Source organism: Elephantulus edwardii, unplaced genomic scaffold, assembly GCF_000299155.1.
Source record: "Elephantulus edwardii isolate Elephantulus edwardi_28Jun2011 unplaced genomic scaffold, EleEdw1.0 scaffold00028, whole genome shotgun sequence".
Lineage (NCBI taxonomy): Eukaryota > Metazoa > Chordata > Mammalia > Macroscelidea > Macroscelididae > Elephantulus > Elephantulus edwardii.
Window position 1 is genome coordinate 9721509 of NW_006399778.1, and position 16729 is coordinate 9738237.

The 16729-nt window shown below is 50.5% G+C and overlaps 1 protein-coding gene across 1 annotated transcript in view; it reads left to right on the plus strand.

The window, feature by feature from the left end:
• Nucleotides 1-16729, plus strand: part of HSPG2 (heparan sulfate proteoglycan 2) — a 106495-nt gene that overhangs the window by 62758 nt on the left and 27008 nt on the right. Inside the window, exons 31-47 of the mRNA XM_006883669.1 lie at nucleotides 179-273; nucleotides 537-677; nucleotides 951-1142; nucleotides 7249-7341; nucleotides 7639-7719; nucleotides 8123-8353; nucleotides 8872-8985; nucleotides 10261-10388; nucleotides 10527-10613; nucleotides 11664-11722; nucleotides 11924-12091; nucleotides 12222-12332; nucleotides 14322-14422; nucleotides 14517-14697; nucleotides 15880-16005; nucleotides 16150-16302; nucleotides 16382-16524. Coding sequence (XP_006883731.1) covers nucleotides 179-273; nucleotides 537-677; nucleotides 951-1142; nucleotides 7249-7341; nucleotides 7639-7719; nucleotides 8123-8353; nucleotides 8872-8985; nucleotides 10261-10388; nucleotides 10527-10613; nucleotides 11664-11722; nucleotides 11924-12091; nucleotides 12222-12332; nucleotides 14322-14422; nucleotides 14517-14697; nucleotides 15880-16005; nucleotides 16150-16302; nucleotides 16382-16524 — 2204 coding nt within the window. The remainder of the gene's footprint in view (nucleotides 1-178; nucleotides 274-536; nucleotides 678-950; nucleotides 1143-7248; nucleotides 7342-7638; nucleotides 7720-8122; nucleotides 8354-8871; nucleotides 8986-10260; nucleotides 10389-10526; nucleotides 10614-11663; nucleotides 11723-11923; nucleotides 12092-12221; nucleotides 12333-14321; nucleotides 14423-14516; nucleotides 14698-15879; nucleotides 16006-16149; nucleotides 16303-16381; nucleotides 16525-16729) is intronic.

The window sequence follows — 16729 nt, forward strand, 5'->3', positions numbered from 1 at the left end:
GGGATGTTAATAGGACCCACTTTGAGGGCTGTTATAAAAGTGCAAGGTACCCAGCCTGGGACAGATGCTCAGAACAAACACCCCTTCTCTCAGTGGTGAATTAGATGCCCAGAGGGTGGTGGGAATAGGAGCTTTGTGGCAGGTTTGGGGCTCCATGTGGGGCTTCTGTCTACCTCAGGAGATGGCCAGATGCAAGTGCCGACAGGCTGTGGCTGTGACCCCCAGGGCAGCATCAGCAGCCAGTGTGATGCTGCCGGCCAATGCCAGTGCAAGGTCAGTGCGAGTCCTGCCTTCCCGAAGGCCCTGGCCCAGAGCTACCATGGTGACCAGGCATTCCCTCTCAGAATCCCTTCCCACCCTCTCTGAGAGCTTGTTTCTGCCCCACTGCCTGAGGCCTGGAGGGAATTAGTTTCTGCTGGGAGTGGGAGAGCTCCTCAGAACCACTGTGGGTGACTGAGAAGGGCTCACCTTAGACGTGCTGGAAACCCACCCAAGCTCCTGTGCTCCCTGTCTACCTCTTTCTGCCCCTACTCCAGGCCCAGGTAGAAGGTCTCACCTGCAACCAGTGTCGGCCCCACCACTTCCACCTGAGCGCCAGCAACCCCGACGGCTGCCTGCCCTGCTTCTGCATGGGTGTCACGCAGCAGTGCGCCAGCTCCTCCTACACCCGCCATCTGGTGAGAGCCTGTCCTGTTGCCTGTGAACGTGCCTGTCCCCTGTATTACCCACTGAACACTCACCCCGTTAACCTTTCGCCCACCCAGATCCCCCACTGTGATCCCATTATTGATCTTTTCATCCCTGAGCCCAGAGCCTCCAGCCCCGTCCTCATGTCCTCCCTGTTCCTTCATTATTCCTGCCCCAGCTCAGGTCTCGCAAACCCCATCCAGTGTTTTTCCTGGACCCCCATTTGGTGGTCAAGCTGACACACCTCCCCTCCTGTGCTACAGATCTCCACGCGATTTGCCCCTGGGGACTTTCAAGGCTTCGCCCTGGTGAACCCACAGCGGAACAGCCGTCTGACGGGCGGCTTCACCGTGGAGCCTGTGCCTGACGGCGCCCAGCTCTCTTTCGGCAACTTCGCCCAGCTCGGCCATGAGTCCTTCTATTGGCAGCTGCCGGAGACATTCCAGGGAGACAAGGTGTGACTCGAAGCTTGAATGGCAGACCTTCCCCCAGCCACTGCCCAGCACCAGGGTCAGCGGTGACTCAGACCTCAGTTCACATTAGGGCAGCCTTAGCTGGCCATTTGGCTGGTGTCTGCCATTGAGGTTATTATGTCTGTGGCCTTTGGACTCAGCTAGACCTCAGACTGAATCCCAGATCTGCCACTTACCAGCTGAATGCATTTAGTAAAACCTCAGCTCTGGCATGGCTTGGGAGAACTAGAGAGCATGCCTGACTCATAGTAAGTGCTCACTTATTGATGATAATTAGCTTTCATGTGGCTGTTCAACAAACAAGCAGCTCCTGGTGACTCAGTGGTTCAACTCTAAAGGGCTAACTGTAAAGTCGGTGGTTCAAACCCACCCCAGGGGGAAGTCAACAGGTGAAAGGTCGAGCTATATATTCCCATAAAGATCACAGCTTAGACAACCCTATGGGGTAGTTCTATTCCATCATGGGGAGAAGGGGTGTTGCAAATTGAAATTGGCTCAATGTCACCTAACCATAACAAGTAACATTTAGCAAACAGCTTGGAAGAGGCCCTGGAAACAGAATGAATTAGACACAGTTTCCGTTTCATTTATTTGCTTATGCAGAATTCATTCATCCATGCTATTGGCTTGGAGCTTGCTGTTGGGGCATATTTACTGGGTGTTTGCTATGCGTCAGACATTGTTCCAGGCACTCTTTACGTCATAATTCACAACCCTAAGAGCTCAGTACTGCTTCTTGTTAGGCTGTAAAGTCAACTCCACTTCGTGGTGACCCCTGTACAGTTTGACAGTCCTGCTTATGACAGTCAGTATGCATGATGAGTCCCTTACTGCAGCCACCGTGTGTCTGAGTGCATTTCTGCCTAAGGGGGCGCTCTTCAAGCACGCTGTAATTGTTATCATTGTGTGCTGAAGAATCAGAATTGACTCATAACTAACCCGCAGGTTTTCAGAGACAGTAAATTGCACGGGAGAGGATTGCCCATCCTTCTCCCGCAGAGCATCTGGGGGATTTGAACCACATGCCTTTGGGATTGCAGCACAGCTTCTTACCACTGGGCCACCGGAGCTAATATAGCTCCAAGCATTGTATTAAACAATATTCTGTTGAGATCCGTAGGATTTTCATTGGCTAATTTTCAGGAGTACATCACCAGGCCTTTCTTCTGAGTCTGTCTTAGCCTGGAAGCTCTGCTGAAATCTGTCCATCATGGTTATCTGACTCAGCTGGTATTTTAAATAATGGTGGCAGCATCACAGTAACACACAAGCCAGCACAGTGCAGTAAACTGACACACAGGTGGCCTACTGGTAAAAAACTGCTCTGCAATCCCAAAGTCACATGATTCAAATCCACCAGCTGCTCCCTGGGAGAAGGATAGGCAGTCTTGTCCCATGCAATTTGATGCCTCTGAAAACCCACTGGAGCTATGGGTTCGTTCCAACTCAATGCCATGCAACAAACAACATGGCAAATAGAGAGTGGTAGGTAACTTGTCTAAGGTGGATGTAGCATATGGTAGCAATCTGGGATTCCAACCCAGGTTGAAGGCTGCCTTTAAAGTGCTACAGCTTTATGAGGCAGCCCTGACTCTACTATCCTAACAAGTGGTCCAGTGCACTGTGGTGATGATGGTCGTATCTGGGGCAGGATCTTAGGGGCACATCCCAGAACATCCCATTCAAAAGTGCTCCCCAAGGACCAAGGCCTCCTGGTGGTACCTAGGCAAAATGAACTTTAGCCAGGAGGCCCCTACTGGCTGAGGCCAGTGTTCAGTAGGTATGCCCCTAGAATCATGGCCTCAGGAAGATCAAGGACATTTATAAGGAGAAATCTGCGGCTCTACCACTCTTGTTCTTCAAGTATCTCAGCTTCCTCCCCGGGCTGGCTGCTTCTTGGTCCCTTCTCCCCTGCTCTCTTGCCCCCATCTGCCTCTCCATGGCCTCCCTGCTGCCCTGATCCCCACAGTTCTCAGGCCTTTCTCTCTGACTCCCTCTCCTTCCTTCTCCCTGCACCTGACAAGAGGGAGGCATATTTTACGCGACTGCGCCGGGCTCACCAGGTAGGCACATGCCATGCGTAGCGTGAAGTTGGTGTGATGTGGGCATGGCGTGTTTTGGATGCTCCCGGCCTTGTAGGAGATGTCCACTACCCAGGAACGCAGATCTGCATGAACCCAGGTGCTGCCTGGAGTCCCCTAGGGCAGGCTTTGCTGTGCCTCTGATGCCAGTAGTTTGAGCCAGGAGGACAGCGTGCTGTACTTTGTCTCTCCTGCTGTTGGTCTAGTCCCAGTGCCATCTGTCTTTGGCAGAGTGGTGACCAAGGAAACAGGGAGACTAATTGAAAGCTTGTCCCTGCCTCTCAGATTCCTCTAGTGTTGCTCCCAGGCAGCACCATTAACACTGTGTGTGCACACGCCCCCTCCAGTGCCTGGAGTTAACCCCTATGTACCAACCCCCAAAAAGGAAGCGTGCATCTTTGTCCCCAGTCAGCATGGGCCTTACTGGCCACCGTGTCTGAGGATAGAGGACACTGGGAGGTCTGAGCTGGCCTGTACCCTCAATCCCATCAGAACCGCACATCCTTCTCAGAGGACCAGCTGCGGGCAGCTGTGGCAACTGGCAGGATCCCAGGGATCCCAGAGGGCAGGGGCCGAGCCCAGCGGGCACCTCAGGTAACAGGGCTTGACCCAGGCAGGGTGTGTCTGGGTTCCCAGGGAGAAGACCCAAGGGTTTAGTCAAAGCAGGAACTTTGGCCAAGCCACAAACACTCCTGGCCTTTTAGCCCAGGTCCCTCCACAAATGTGAGCTCCACTCAGAGGGGCTGGGCAGAGCTGCATGCCTCTCTGTAGACTTAGCTGGGCTCAGCTCAGGACATCCCCACCAGGCTCTTGAAGAGCAGAGGACAGAAGTGGGCAGTTGTGAGGGAACAGCCCGGGACCAGGGCAGCATGTGGGCCTAGGCACAGCCTGAGGAGAGCCGACACCTCACACTTATTCTTCCTGCCTCCTCCCTGCTCCCTCCCTCTGTCTGTCCTTCCTCTCTCTGGCCCCTCAGGTGGACGAGGCCCAGAGGCGGATGGATGCTGAAATCTGGCAGCTCCTCTCCAGCTTTGCTGCCCATCCTCCTTCCCCTTCCCAGCCCGCAGCTGCCCTGTTGGTGGCTCCATCTTTCTCCTCCTCTTCCTCCTCTTCCCCCGCCTTCTCCTCAGCTTCTCTGGCTTTCCCAGCAGGCTCTCAGGTATGTGTCCAGGCACCTGCCATGGGACCCCCACCCGCCATGATTTCCAGGCTCCAGTCATTTCTAAACCAGCTTCTCAGCATAGAACCTAGACCATTTCTCTCAACCGTTCCTTTAAATCAACCGTAACCCAATCCAGTCATCCTGGACATACTGTTTAAAAATATACATTGGAATAGCCATTAAATTTGAAAACATTTCCTGTCATGCCATGTAAATGACCTTGGAATCTGCAAAAGGGACACAAAGATATGAGGAGATGCTACACAGCCGTCATCAGAGAAAAAAGTTGGGGGATCCAGGCTTGCAGAAGGGAAACAAGTTGTCTGAGAGCAGGGCCAAGACCTGGGCTGTTGGGGTGGGCGCTCACCCTCTGCCTGCCTGTGGTGTCCGTAGGGTTCATTCCCACCTCATCTAGACTGTCTCTGTCCTCTGAACCCCCCAAGCACTCCCCTCCCTTCTCACCACCTATCCTTCTATCCTAGTTCTCTCTCTCCTACGAAGGCTTCTCTCTGCTTCCAGAAAGCCTCTTTTACTGGCAGCTGCCCCGCGCCTTCCTGGGGAACAAGGTAACAGGAGTTTGATGAAGGTACTGGGGTCAGAGCCTACTAAAGTATCGGAAATTCCTTCATCAAAGCACATTATGCTGCAGATGGGTAGTTGAACTGAGAAGGGACTTGACTCAGGTTCCTGTGTCCAGATCTGAGGTCGAGCTGAGATTAAGTCCAGCTTTGTGCTAACCCTTCAGTCAGCCCCTGGCCGCTGTCTGAAAGGTGGTCTTCTCTGGAAGGATATACCCAGTGCCTCCAATTTGATCTTTTCCCCTGTGCCCAGTACACTAGCCCAGGCCTAAGTCCTGCATTCATTCACACACCTTTTCATCCAAGAAGCACTAATTAAGCCCTTACTATATGCTGCAGTATGTAGCTACAGAAGAGGGTCCTGGCCACCCAGAGGTCACAATTTGAGTCCGATTCTCATTCCTGTCATCTATGCATTGTTTTTACTATTTGACCCGAGCACTGGCTTTAGTGTTAGTATTATCATTGATACCACTTCTATCTTTTACCAAAGCCAGTTTTGAATGGAACTTAGGAAAACACACATAGAAAATACCATTCACAGAAGTGGGCAAGGCACTGGACTATATTAAGAGATATGCTCAAGTTAAAAGCAGAGGTGGGAGTAATGCTCAGTTACTGAGCCTTGAAGCGGGCGCTCAGCCCTCTGTGAGGCTCAGTACTTGTATGTGTCCTGTTTTACTTATTCCTTTGGGCATGCTGTTAGGAGGGGCCAGTCCTTGAAGAAGGATATCATGCTTAGAAAGGTGGAGGGGCAGCATTGTGAGACGCTCAACGAGATAGACTGGCAGAGTGTCTGTAGCAGTGGGTTCAAGTATGTCAGAGGGAGTAAGGATAGCACAGGGGAGGGGAGGGTTCAGAACCCTTGCTCATCGGGTTACTGTGAATCGAAGTTGACTCGAGGGTACATAAGAACAACACAATACCCTGAGAGGTGGGTGTTATTCTTACTCCCTTTCCCCCATGAGGAAAGTGGGGAGGAGAGAAGTGACTTTCCCAAGGCTAGCCAAGTCTTTCAGACTAAGAAAGCAGCTCCCTTAACTCCAGTGCTGGCATACCGGTAATGTGCTAAAAAGTTGACCTTGGACGTGGCAGTGAGCTTCCTGGCATCCAGAGCAAACAGGAAAGCGGTAGCCTCATGGTTATCTGGCTGTGCTCCACAAATTCCTCACCACACCCTGAGATGCTGGGCGACATCGCTGGAGCCCATACAGCCTGGCATGTAGTCAGTAGGCATTTAATAAATGCTCATCAGCTGAATGAAGTTTATCACCTGGTATGGTGATGGCACTGATCCAAGCTGAGGAGAAAGGACAGAGCTAGGTACTTGTCTGCCCATGTGACATGTCCCTGCAGCAAGCCCGGGACTCTGGTCTAGCGTGGGCCAAAGAAAACCCAAGTACAGCCGGCTTGTCTGCAACAAATCGTCTGTTAGCTCATGTATCTGCAAATGTCTAACAACATCTGGTATCAGGGATGGCTGGATCTAGGGGCTCAGGAAGTCTTTATCTTACTTGGCATTCTTTTCCAACTTTCCATGCTATTAGTTTCCAGTCAGACTAGAAAAGGAAGTGTCTTTATTTTGTTAGAAATATCAGAAGTGCCATGACTAAATCCTCTTGGAAAACCTGGTCCACACGTACATTCGTGATGGGGCTGGAGGAACAGGGTGTGATATGCAGATAACCCAGATTTGGCTCATGTCCCATAGTGGAGCAGGAAGGGGTACAGGCCCCTCCAAACCACATGTCCTGCATTTGAGAAAGAGTTATTTCTTTAAAGAAAACTAGCATTGCTGTTTGCATTAAGAGGTGAATGAATTGTGGACAAATCAGGCTCACTCACCCAGAAGAATAAGGCCTCTGAGGGCCCCAGCCCTGAGATAAAACACTTTAGAAGCTTCTACAGCCTTCCCATAGTGGTCACTGCCATTATGCTTCTCTGATTTAGGAGAAATGCCTTAAAATGTGGGACCTGGGACTGGAAAAGAGACCTGGGACTATGAGTGGGGACTGAAGAACCCCCAAACAGAGAAAGAGTCTGTCCCTAGTCGTCACCACCTTGTCATTGCCTGTGGGGGAACTGAGGAAGAGATGGCCTGTGTCCTGGGTAGCCACAGACTTCTGCACGCCTTCCCTTATGGGCAGATGAGTGCAGCCCAGGAGCTTAAAGGTGTAGAGAAGCTCTGCCTCTCACCTCTATGGACACACCCCCATTCCAGAGGCGCTCTGAGCAAGGATGTGACTGCTGGCCTTGCCTTCTTGCAGGTGGCAGCATATGGTGGCAAGCTTCGCTACACCCTCTCCTACACGGCTGGGGCTCAGGGCACCTCATTATCCGACCCTGATGTCCAGATTACGGTGAGTAGCAGACTCCTAGCTAAGTGGACAGAAGGGACACTGATAGCCAGGGGTCCCTTGGGGTTTCCACCCTTTCATTCCTGGCTTGGTTAGCCTGGCATGGGTGGGTGCGGAGGGTACGTTCATGCCTCTCGCTGCCTGACTGCTTGCCAGAGGCAGTGAGCATGATCCTGAGCCCTTTGGCTGGAGAGGAGAGAGATGGGAAGCTGGGCATTATGGCGAGACTGGGGCTGCTCAGGACAGGATGTTCCCCTCAGCTCTTTTGCGCCCCTGTCAGTTCCACTGGTGTCTCCCCAGGGCAACAACATCATGCTGGTGGCCTCCCAGCCTTCACTGCAAGGCTCCCAGAGGAAGAGCTATGAGATTGTGTTCCGAGAGGTAAGGGGCCCTGGGCCGCACATTGTCTGGCCTATCCCTAACTCTAATGCAGAGTCTGCCATTGAGCACCACTGCCCTTCCCTCTCACTGCTCTGTTCTCACTTCTTGGTCTTCTGTCAGTGCCTGGAAGTCTGGCATCTGTCAATGCCTGGAGTACGGCATCATAGGTTGTTGTTGACTCACGATGACCCTATGAACAACAGACCTGAACCCTGTCCTGTCCTGTGCCCTCTTCATCCTCTCTGACACACTTGAGCCCATTGCTGCAGTCACTGTGCCAATCCATCTCATCAGGGATCTTCTCTTTCACTGACTTTCCACTGTCCCAAGCATGATGTCCCTTTCCAAGAAATAGCCCCACAAAGCCTGACACTCCTCACCTATATTTTTGTCGCTGTCCTAGGAATTCTGGCGCCGGCCTGACGGGCAACCAGCCACACGTGAGCACCTTCTGATGGCACTGGCTGACCTGGACGAGCTCCTGCTTCGGGCCACTTTCTCCTCAGTGCCGTTGGCCGCTAGCATCAGTGCAGTCAGCTTGGAGGTCGCCCAGCCTGGACCCTCCAGCGGACCCCGAGCCCTGGAGGTGGAGGAGTGCCGCTGTCCCCCGGGCTATGTTGGCTCCTCCTGCCAGGTGAGTGCGTAAGGCCCAGTCCCAGTGGCCAGCTAGCATTTCCACAGCCCATGAGCCCTGTCCTGTCCTGTGCCATCTGCATCATCTCTGAAACACTTGAACCCATTTTAAATGTAGTTGTAATGGTCTGCAAGGACTCCTTTCAAATCTATTTAGGTCTCTTGAACCCTTGTTTTCCAAGTAGGGTTATGCTTTTCTAAAGACACCTTTCCTGCCAGGAGAATGTTTTACAAGAGAATATAAAGGCCCACGGATAGAGGACTCTCTCTTAAGAATGAAATATTATTTTCCTAAATTCAGAGAGGGTAGGCAGGATGAGGCAGATACTACCCAAACTCTGCGTGGGTCCTGGTGTGAGGGTTTATAGGGTGGAGAGGAAAATGGGGTGCAGGATAGTGTTGGGTTTCCTCTTCGGAGCCAAAGGACTCTGAATTGAAGCACCCAGTCGATGCCCATGACTGGTGAGGGGTTTAGATTCTAGGTCTGCATGGAGACCAGCCTTACTCTTTGCCTTTCAGGACTGCGCCCCAGGCTACACACGCACCGGAAGCGGACTTTACCTCGGTCACTGTGAGCTGTGTGAATGCAATGGCCACTCGGACCTGTGTCACCCAGAGACTGGAGCTTGCTCGGTGAGATGCAGACAGGGCCAAGGCATGGGAAGAACCAGCACAGCTGGACCTGGGATAGGATCAGGGGCAGGGGGCTACAGGAGGGGCAAGGAGGCTCAGTAAAGTAGCCTAGGGCCAGCGACAGGATTGTGGAGCATGGCCAAATGGGGACAAAGTCCCTGAACCTGAAGGCCTGCTCACTGAAAAGTGTAGACCTGGTGGGATGGCAAGAAATATAGAGTAACATCTTTCTCTTATTAAGAAAGGAATACTGGTGGCACAGTGGTTGAAGCATTAGGCTGCTAACTGAAGTCAGTAGTTCGGACGCACTATCTCCTCCACAGGAGAAAGATGAGATAGGCTGCTCCTGGAAAGATTCACAGCCTTGGAAACCCTCTGGGGCAGTTCTGATCTGTCCTACAGGGTCGCTGTGAGGCAGAATCAACTTAGACGGCAGTGCTTTGAGTCAAGTGTCAAGGAGTCAGATTACAAAGATAAACCAGAAAATGAGTAAAAGTCACCTGTAGTCCCACCACCTGGAGCTGATCATTATCAGCATCAGAGTGGAGAGCGACCCACGCTGCTTCTGGGCAAGCATTCACACGTATCGATCCACTTTTCATTTTGAAAGAAAGATAGGACCACCCAGAGTGATTATCAGATTTCCCTCCTCCACTTACCAGCTCATAAACAGCATCCTATATCATTAAGTCTTCTTTTTTAAAGTAGCTGGACTTTTCTAAGTGCTTTGTGCATAATCCTGGGCTATTTATTGTCTGTAGTGTGGGCTCAGGTATAGCTCAGGTGGTCTCAGAGCCATCTGCTCACCTGGCACAGGAAACCTGCTGTGTTATTAAAATAAGCGTGGTTGTCTGTGGAGAATATTGCACTCACACATATTTTTATGATGAAGTTTGCATTTTCTAAAATTTGCTCCCTTATATCCAAGTATATGCGTTTACTTTCCTCTGATAGAAAAAAAAAATAGAAGAAATGTAATCAACACCATCGTTTTTTTGTTGTTGTTGTTGTTGTTTTTTAGCTGTTTAGATGGGTGCACTTCTTAATTTATCCAGTTTTCTGTTCATGGATGTTTAGATTTCCTTCTAGCATTTTGATATTCTAAGAACCACTGGGATGAATATTCTTGTAACATCCATTTATGAGTCTCTCTTTAATAATATAAATTTATAAGAATGGAATTTCTAGGTAAAGCTAGGTAAAGGGATTACAAACTTATGAGGCTTCCGGCAGATTTTGCCTATGCCTGGTGGCTGACCCCTTTGTACCCTGCAGCAATGCCAGCACAACGCTGCTGGAGAATTCTGTGAGCAGTGTGCACCTGGCTACTATGGAGATGCCACAGCCGGGACCCCTGAGGACTGCCAGCCCTGTGCCTGCCCACTGACCAACCCAGAAAACATGTGCGTGCTTTCATCCACGGCCTGCGGAAGAACTGCCCAGGGATGGAGGGTGTTGCTCTGACTTTTAAGGCATAAATAGAAGGAGCACATCAGGGCGAGGGCTTTCCACAGCCTGACCTTTGCCTCTGTCTACCCCAGGTTCTCCCGCACCTGTGAGAGTCTAGGAGCTGGTGGGTACCGCTGCACAGCCTGCGAACCAGGCTACACTGGCCAGTACTGTGAACAGTAAGTTTATAAATAAATGGGTGGCAGTCTACAGAGAAGAGCCCTAGATAGTGTTGCCTAGGAAGGTCAATGCCAAGATCTATCCCTCCCTGCATCAGATCTCTTTCAAGACTGTTTCCCTCAGGATCTGCTCAAGCTCTGTGTTCAGGCTTACCACACAGTCCTGCAGGTCACTTTTAGAGCTCATCCCACTTCTGACACCCAACTCAGCTAGTCTTAACTTTGTGAATTATTATTGTTCAGGTCTTTGCATGTACTGTTTTCTCTGCATAGGTCATTCTTCATCCTCAAACTTTTCCTTTTAGCCTAACTCCTACCTAGCCTTCAAGACTCAACTCCATTTACTTATTCAGCAAATTGTTAATTGACTGTCTGTTTGTGTGCTGTGCAATGGACCAAATGTTGGAGAGAAAGTAATGAACAAAACAGATTTAGTCTGAACTGTCAAGGGAGTCTACCTCCTGTGATAAGAGACAAGATACAGAAAAAGTAATCGTTTGATATATTATTGCAAATCCTACTACTTTCCTGACAAAAAAACCTACACAGCTTATTCCAAGAGAAAGTAACAGCTTAGAGTCACATCCTCTGAGAACCTTCAGAGCTGCATTTGGGGGCCCTCTGCGTCCTCCCAGCTCCCATTCACTACTATCACTATCGTTTTATACAAAGAATCTTTGTGTTGATGATTCTTCAACTAATAATGAGTTCCACAAGAGCAGGAACTGCTTCTGTTGCTGTTACAGTTCCAGCTTTGGCATGGTGTCTGATACTTCGGTGTTACTTAATAAACATTTATTATGTGAATTTTTTTTGAGGAAAGAAAGATCTTACCTCCTCAATCTCAATTCCCTAATCTGCTTCCATGCTTAAAATCGCCATCCCTGAAGTCACCAGGGCCGTGGGTTGTGGGGGTCTCTCTGGTCCCTGAGATCTTTCAAGAATTCTGAGCCTTCAGGCTGAGCTTCTGCTTAACCCCCCCTTTCAAGCCACCATGAGGTACTGAGTCTCTTGAGACCTGACCAAGCTGTTTCTTGCTCCATTTTACAGGTGTGCCCCAGGTTATGTAGGTAACCCCAATGTGCGGGGGAGCCGATGCGTACCACAGGGTAAGTGAGACCATGGCCCAGAATGAGGGTGATGGACAAGGCAAGGAGCCTTGGAAGATCTAGTATTGGACACTCTAGGTCTGGTGACAGAGTTGAAGGCTGGAATACACTTGGGGCACTTTTGAGAAGGCAGAGATATCTAAGGCAGTGTTTCATGCTGAGGACTTCCTATCTGAGTGTCCCCTTCTGTTCCCTCAACAGCCGATCAAACCCCACTGGTGGTTCAGGTCCATCCTGCTCGGAGCATAGTGCCCCAAGGTGCACCCCATTCCCTACGATGCCAGGTCAGTGGGAACCCACCTCACTACTTCTACTGGTCTCGTGAGGATGGGCGGCCTGTACCCAGCAGCACCCAGCAGCGACACCAAGGTACCCATGGCTTCATGCTCCTGAACCCCCTGAGCTGCCCCAGGGAAGGCTTGGGGCCCTCTCCTTAAGTGCAGGGATGGGAGGAAGAAGAAGGGTATCTGCTGATGAGCTCCTCTCCCCTCCCTACCAGGCTCCGAGCTCCACTTCCCCAGTGTCCAGCCCTCAGATGCTGGTGTCTACATTTGCACTTGCCGGAATCTCCATCATGCCAATACCAGCCGGGCAGAGCTGCTGGTCACTGGTGAGTCCCTGATCCTTTCCATGCCACCCATCCTCAAGAGCACCTGGTCTGCAGCCAGGCAGCTGCTGTATTCATCTATCAGGAGAGGCTGGCCGGTCCCTGGACAAGAGCAGTGGAGAAGGAGTGAGGTGGCTGATTCAAGATCAGTGAGACAGGTAGAATTGTCTGGACTTGCTTGTTGTCAGTGAGTGAGAGAAAATAATCTAGGGGACTCTGGAGGTCTGAATTCTAGCAACTAGGAAGAAAGATTGCCATTTACTGAAATGAGGGACAGTCCAAGAGAAAGTTGTCTTTCATTTGACCTCCCCCAAAGCAGAGCCTTGGACAAAAATCTGAATGCAAATAATTTACTTGTGAAGCAATCCTAAGAAAACCAGTGAGGGAAGTAAGATGAGAGGGAAAGCATTCAGGAAAGTAAGTTACTACTGTGGGCAGTTGTTGTATACTCTGGTAGAGGAGACTCTGAGGATTAGTTAACATCCAGCTGCAGGGCAGAAGGAACTAAAGTATGTGTACAGTAGCTCCTATGAGTCATTGAGCTCATTCCACTGTAAGTCCTTACATACCTGTCCCACCCCTATGGTCTGAGAAAGGTCACCTGAAAAAAAATTATATAGGACCTGGCATCTAGAAGTCAGACATGCATGCATTGAATTAATAGGGTAAGGGATTGTGGACAGGTGTCTTAGTTTTTTGGTGCTGCTATAACAGAAATGCCACAGAGGGTGGCTTTGAGGAACAGAGATTTTTTTTTTCTTTTCTCTGCAATTCTGGAGATTAGAAGTCCAAATCAGGATCTCAGCCAATGCCAGTTCTTTCCTTGTAGGTAATTCTGGGTTTTCCTTGGTTGATTGGCTTGTAACTTGTCTTCATGTCACATCTGCCTTACCCTTTGTGTACATGTCTCTGCGTCTGTTCTGTTCTTTTTATAATATAAACATAATTAGGATCCACTCTGCACTCATATGGCTGTTGCTGAATGGTTACATTGTTCTAGATTGCATTGTGGAAAGTGATTACTTTATATATCATTATATTAAATTTACAGATCTAGAAATTAGAATTCCAGTATATTTTTTTAGAGGACTTAGTTCAATCTGTAATAGCAGACATCAGCAACATCTGCTATCAACAGATCAGAGTGAGCCATATGTTTTGCTTGAGACATGTTAAAATTTAAGATGCTTAAGGGAACAGATATCTAAGTGAGGACTTTTGGTTAGGAATCTAGAACTTGGGGAAGAAGGCTAGGCCAAAGAACTAAATCTGGGGTAGAGATACAGAGCCCTGGTAGTGTAGTGCATTGCATTTGGGGCAGCTAACCCAAAGAGCAACAGTTGGATTCCACTATGAGCTCCACGGGATAAAGGTGAGCATTCTCTTCCCATAAGATTTTACAGACTCAAATCCCACTAGAGGATTGCCATGAGTTGAAATTGACTCATCAGCACTGAGTTTTGGGCATAGAGATGATGTTTAAAACCATTGTGCAGAAGAGTTCACTCAGGTAGAATGCGCCTAGGGGAGAGGGTCTAGGACAAGGCCCCAAAAGCTCCAACCTGGACATGTCAAGTTGAGAAGGAGTGGTAGTAAAAGAGACCAAGAGGGTGCAGCCAGTGAGAAGAAAGGAAACCAGGGAGTGTGGTTCCTGGGAAGCCAAAATGGAAAGTGTTTCCATGAGGGAATGGTGCCACTGAGAAGATAAATCAAGCTGTTATGAGCAAGTTGACTCCAACCCATTGGAGCAACCCCTTGTGTGTCAGATGGAACTGGGCCCCACAGGCATTTTAATGGCTGCCCTTTTCTGAGTAGATCACCAGGCCTTTCTTCTGAGCTCCCTGTAAGTAGACTCATACCTATTCCTTAGTAGCTAGGTATGTTAAGAGAAGATGAGACCAGAGAGATAACCCTTGGTTCTTTAAGAAGAGTGGTTTTCAGTGGAGAGAAGGAGTAGAAACTAGATTGGAATAAGGTCTCCCATTCCCACAGAGGCACCAAGCAAGCCCATAACCGTGACCGTGGAGGAGCAGAGGAGCCAGAGCGTGCGTCCCGGAGCCGATGTCACCTTTATCTGCACGGCCAAGAGCAAGGTGGGGTGGGACAGAGCGGGAATGAGAGGGGGCCTGTCTTCTGGCATCTCTGAGCCCACCCTTGACCCCTATCCTATCCCCCTTCCGCCTGCAGTCTCCAGCTTACACCTTGGTGTGGACCCGCCTGCATAATGGGAAGCTGCCATCCCGAGCCATGGATTTCAATGGCATCCTGACCATCCGCAACGTGCAGCCAAGTGATGCAGGGACCTACGTGTGCACGGGCTCCAATATGTTTGCCATGGACCAAGGCACAGCCACATTGCATGTACAAGGTATAGTCTCACCTGTACCCCTGTATCAGGACCAGGGCACCTTTTACTCATGCACTGATAATTTCTGAGCATTGTAGTATGCTAGGTCCTGGTCTAGGTTCCAAGGAAACAGAAAGAGAGAGACAAACAGGATCTCTGCCCTTCTTCAGTGAATGTTCTAGCTGGAGAGACAGTAAATGTAGGAACGAATGAATCAATGAGATTATTACACTTGGTGGTGCATACTGGCACCGGAATAAAGAGTAGTAGATATGAAGTGGGAAAAGGGTGAGCTATTCTAGATGGGGTGTCCAGAGAGGGCATCTCTGAGGAAGTGACTTCTGAGCTGAGACTTGAAGGAGGAGAAGTATCCACTCGCGTAAGGATGGGCAGAATGTACCCAGCAGGGGATGCAGCAGTGCAGAGGCCATGAGGCAGGATCATGTTGGTGTGTTTTAGGAACATCAAGTCAGTGTGGCTAGACCCAATTGAGGGAGAATAGTGAGGAACCTAGAGAATAAGCAGAAGCCAGAGCTTGCAGGATAAGGTGAACCACAGTAGTTTGGTGCTGCTGTCTGTTTGCCGGCAACCTACAGCAACACCCTGATGGAAGTAAGCATGACGGAGATACACCACTCCAGGAGAGGACCAGAGAGTCAATCCAGCTCGGTTTTATTGGGATAAGCACTGCATTTATATACACAGCAAAACAGGATAGGGTGGGCTTACAGACGTGGGACATGTGGATTGGTTAGGAGAACCTTAGCCTCGTGCGGACCACTCCCACTCAACAAACTTGGCAGCTTTCTTCCCAGGTGGCGAGCTTTCTCAAGCTGGTACAGCCACACAGGGGAGCTTTCTCTACCCCATATTAAAGGCCATCGGGAGGCTTGCACTTATCTGGAGCTTAGGCGATCCATCCTGGCCAGAGGTCTTCCCTTCCTCCTCAATATTCCGCAACAGTTTGGGCGTTTTGTTTTGTTTTTATTAGTTTGGTTTTATCCTAACAGCAATGAGAAGCCATGGACAGATTGTAAGTGGGGAATGGCACAATCCCCTTGATGTTTTAAAAGTTGCTCTGGCTACTGAGTGGACAGAACCATGTAGGCAGGAGTGGACGCCAAGAGAAGCAGCAGTTCCAACAGTGTTGATGTGATTCAGACACTAACCACCCTAACTATGTATTCTGTCTCCTCCCATCAGCCTCAGGTGCCCCATCTGCCCCTGTGGTCTCCATCCACCCACCACAAGTCACGGTGCAGCCTGGACAGCTGGCTGAATTCCGCTGCAGTGCCACCGGGAACCCCACACCCACCCTCGAGTGGACAGGTGACAATGACATTCAGAGTCCTGACTCTCCTGGGCTAGGGAGGGCAAGGGCAGGCCTTTAGGTTCTGGGCTCTACAACTCCCAGGTAGAGGGACCTAGGAGAACCCAGACCCAATGGATTTTGACTCCATGTCTCCATATCAGGGGGCCCTGGTGGCCAGCTCCCTCAGAAGGCACAGATCCATGGTGGCATCCTGCGCCTCCCAGCTGTGGAACCCTCGGACCAGGGCCAGTACCTGTGCCGCGCCCACAGCAGCGCCGGGCAGCATGTGGCCAGGGCCATGCTGCATGTGCATGGTGAGGGGGCTGGACTAAGAGTGGGGGCTGAGAGCCGGGGTGTAGCCCAGGGTTTGCACTCACCAGGCTGTATGTGCAGGAGGCAATGGGCCCAGGGTCCAAGTGAGCCCGGAGAGGACTCAGGTACACGAAGGCCGCACCGTCAGGCTGTACTGCAGGGCTGCAGGGGTACCCAGTGCCACCATCACCTGGAGGAAGGAAGGGGGCAGTCTCCCCCCACAGGTGAGAAGATAAGGCCTACTCTGGCTCAGCAGAGTCCTCACACTCTGTTCCCACTGCACCCCTACCTCCACTTGCTACCCCATCCATCTCTGCTGGTCTCCTTCACTTCCAAGACAGAACAAAACAGGGCCCAGTTCTGTACCAACTTCATGGCGATTGGCTTGTTTGAGTGCGTGGTGATGTGCCTTCTAACCTAGAGGGCTCA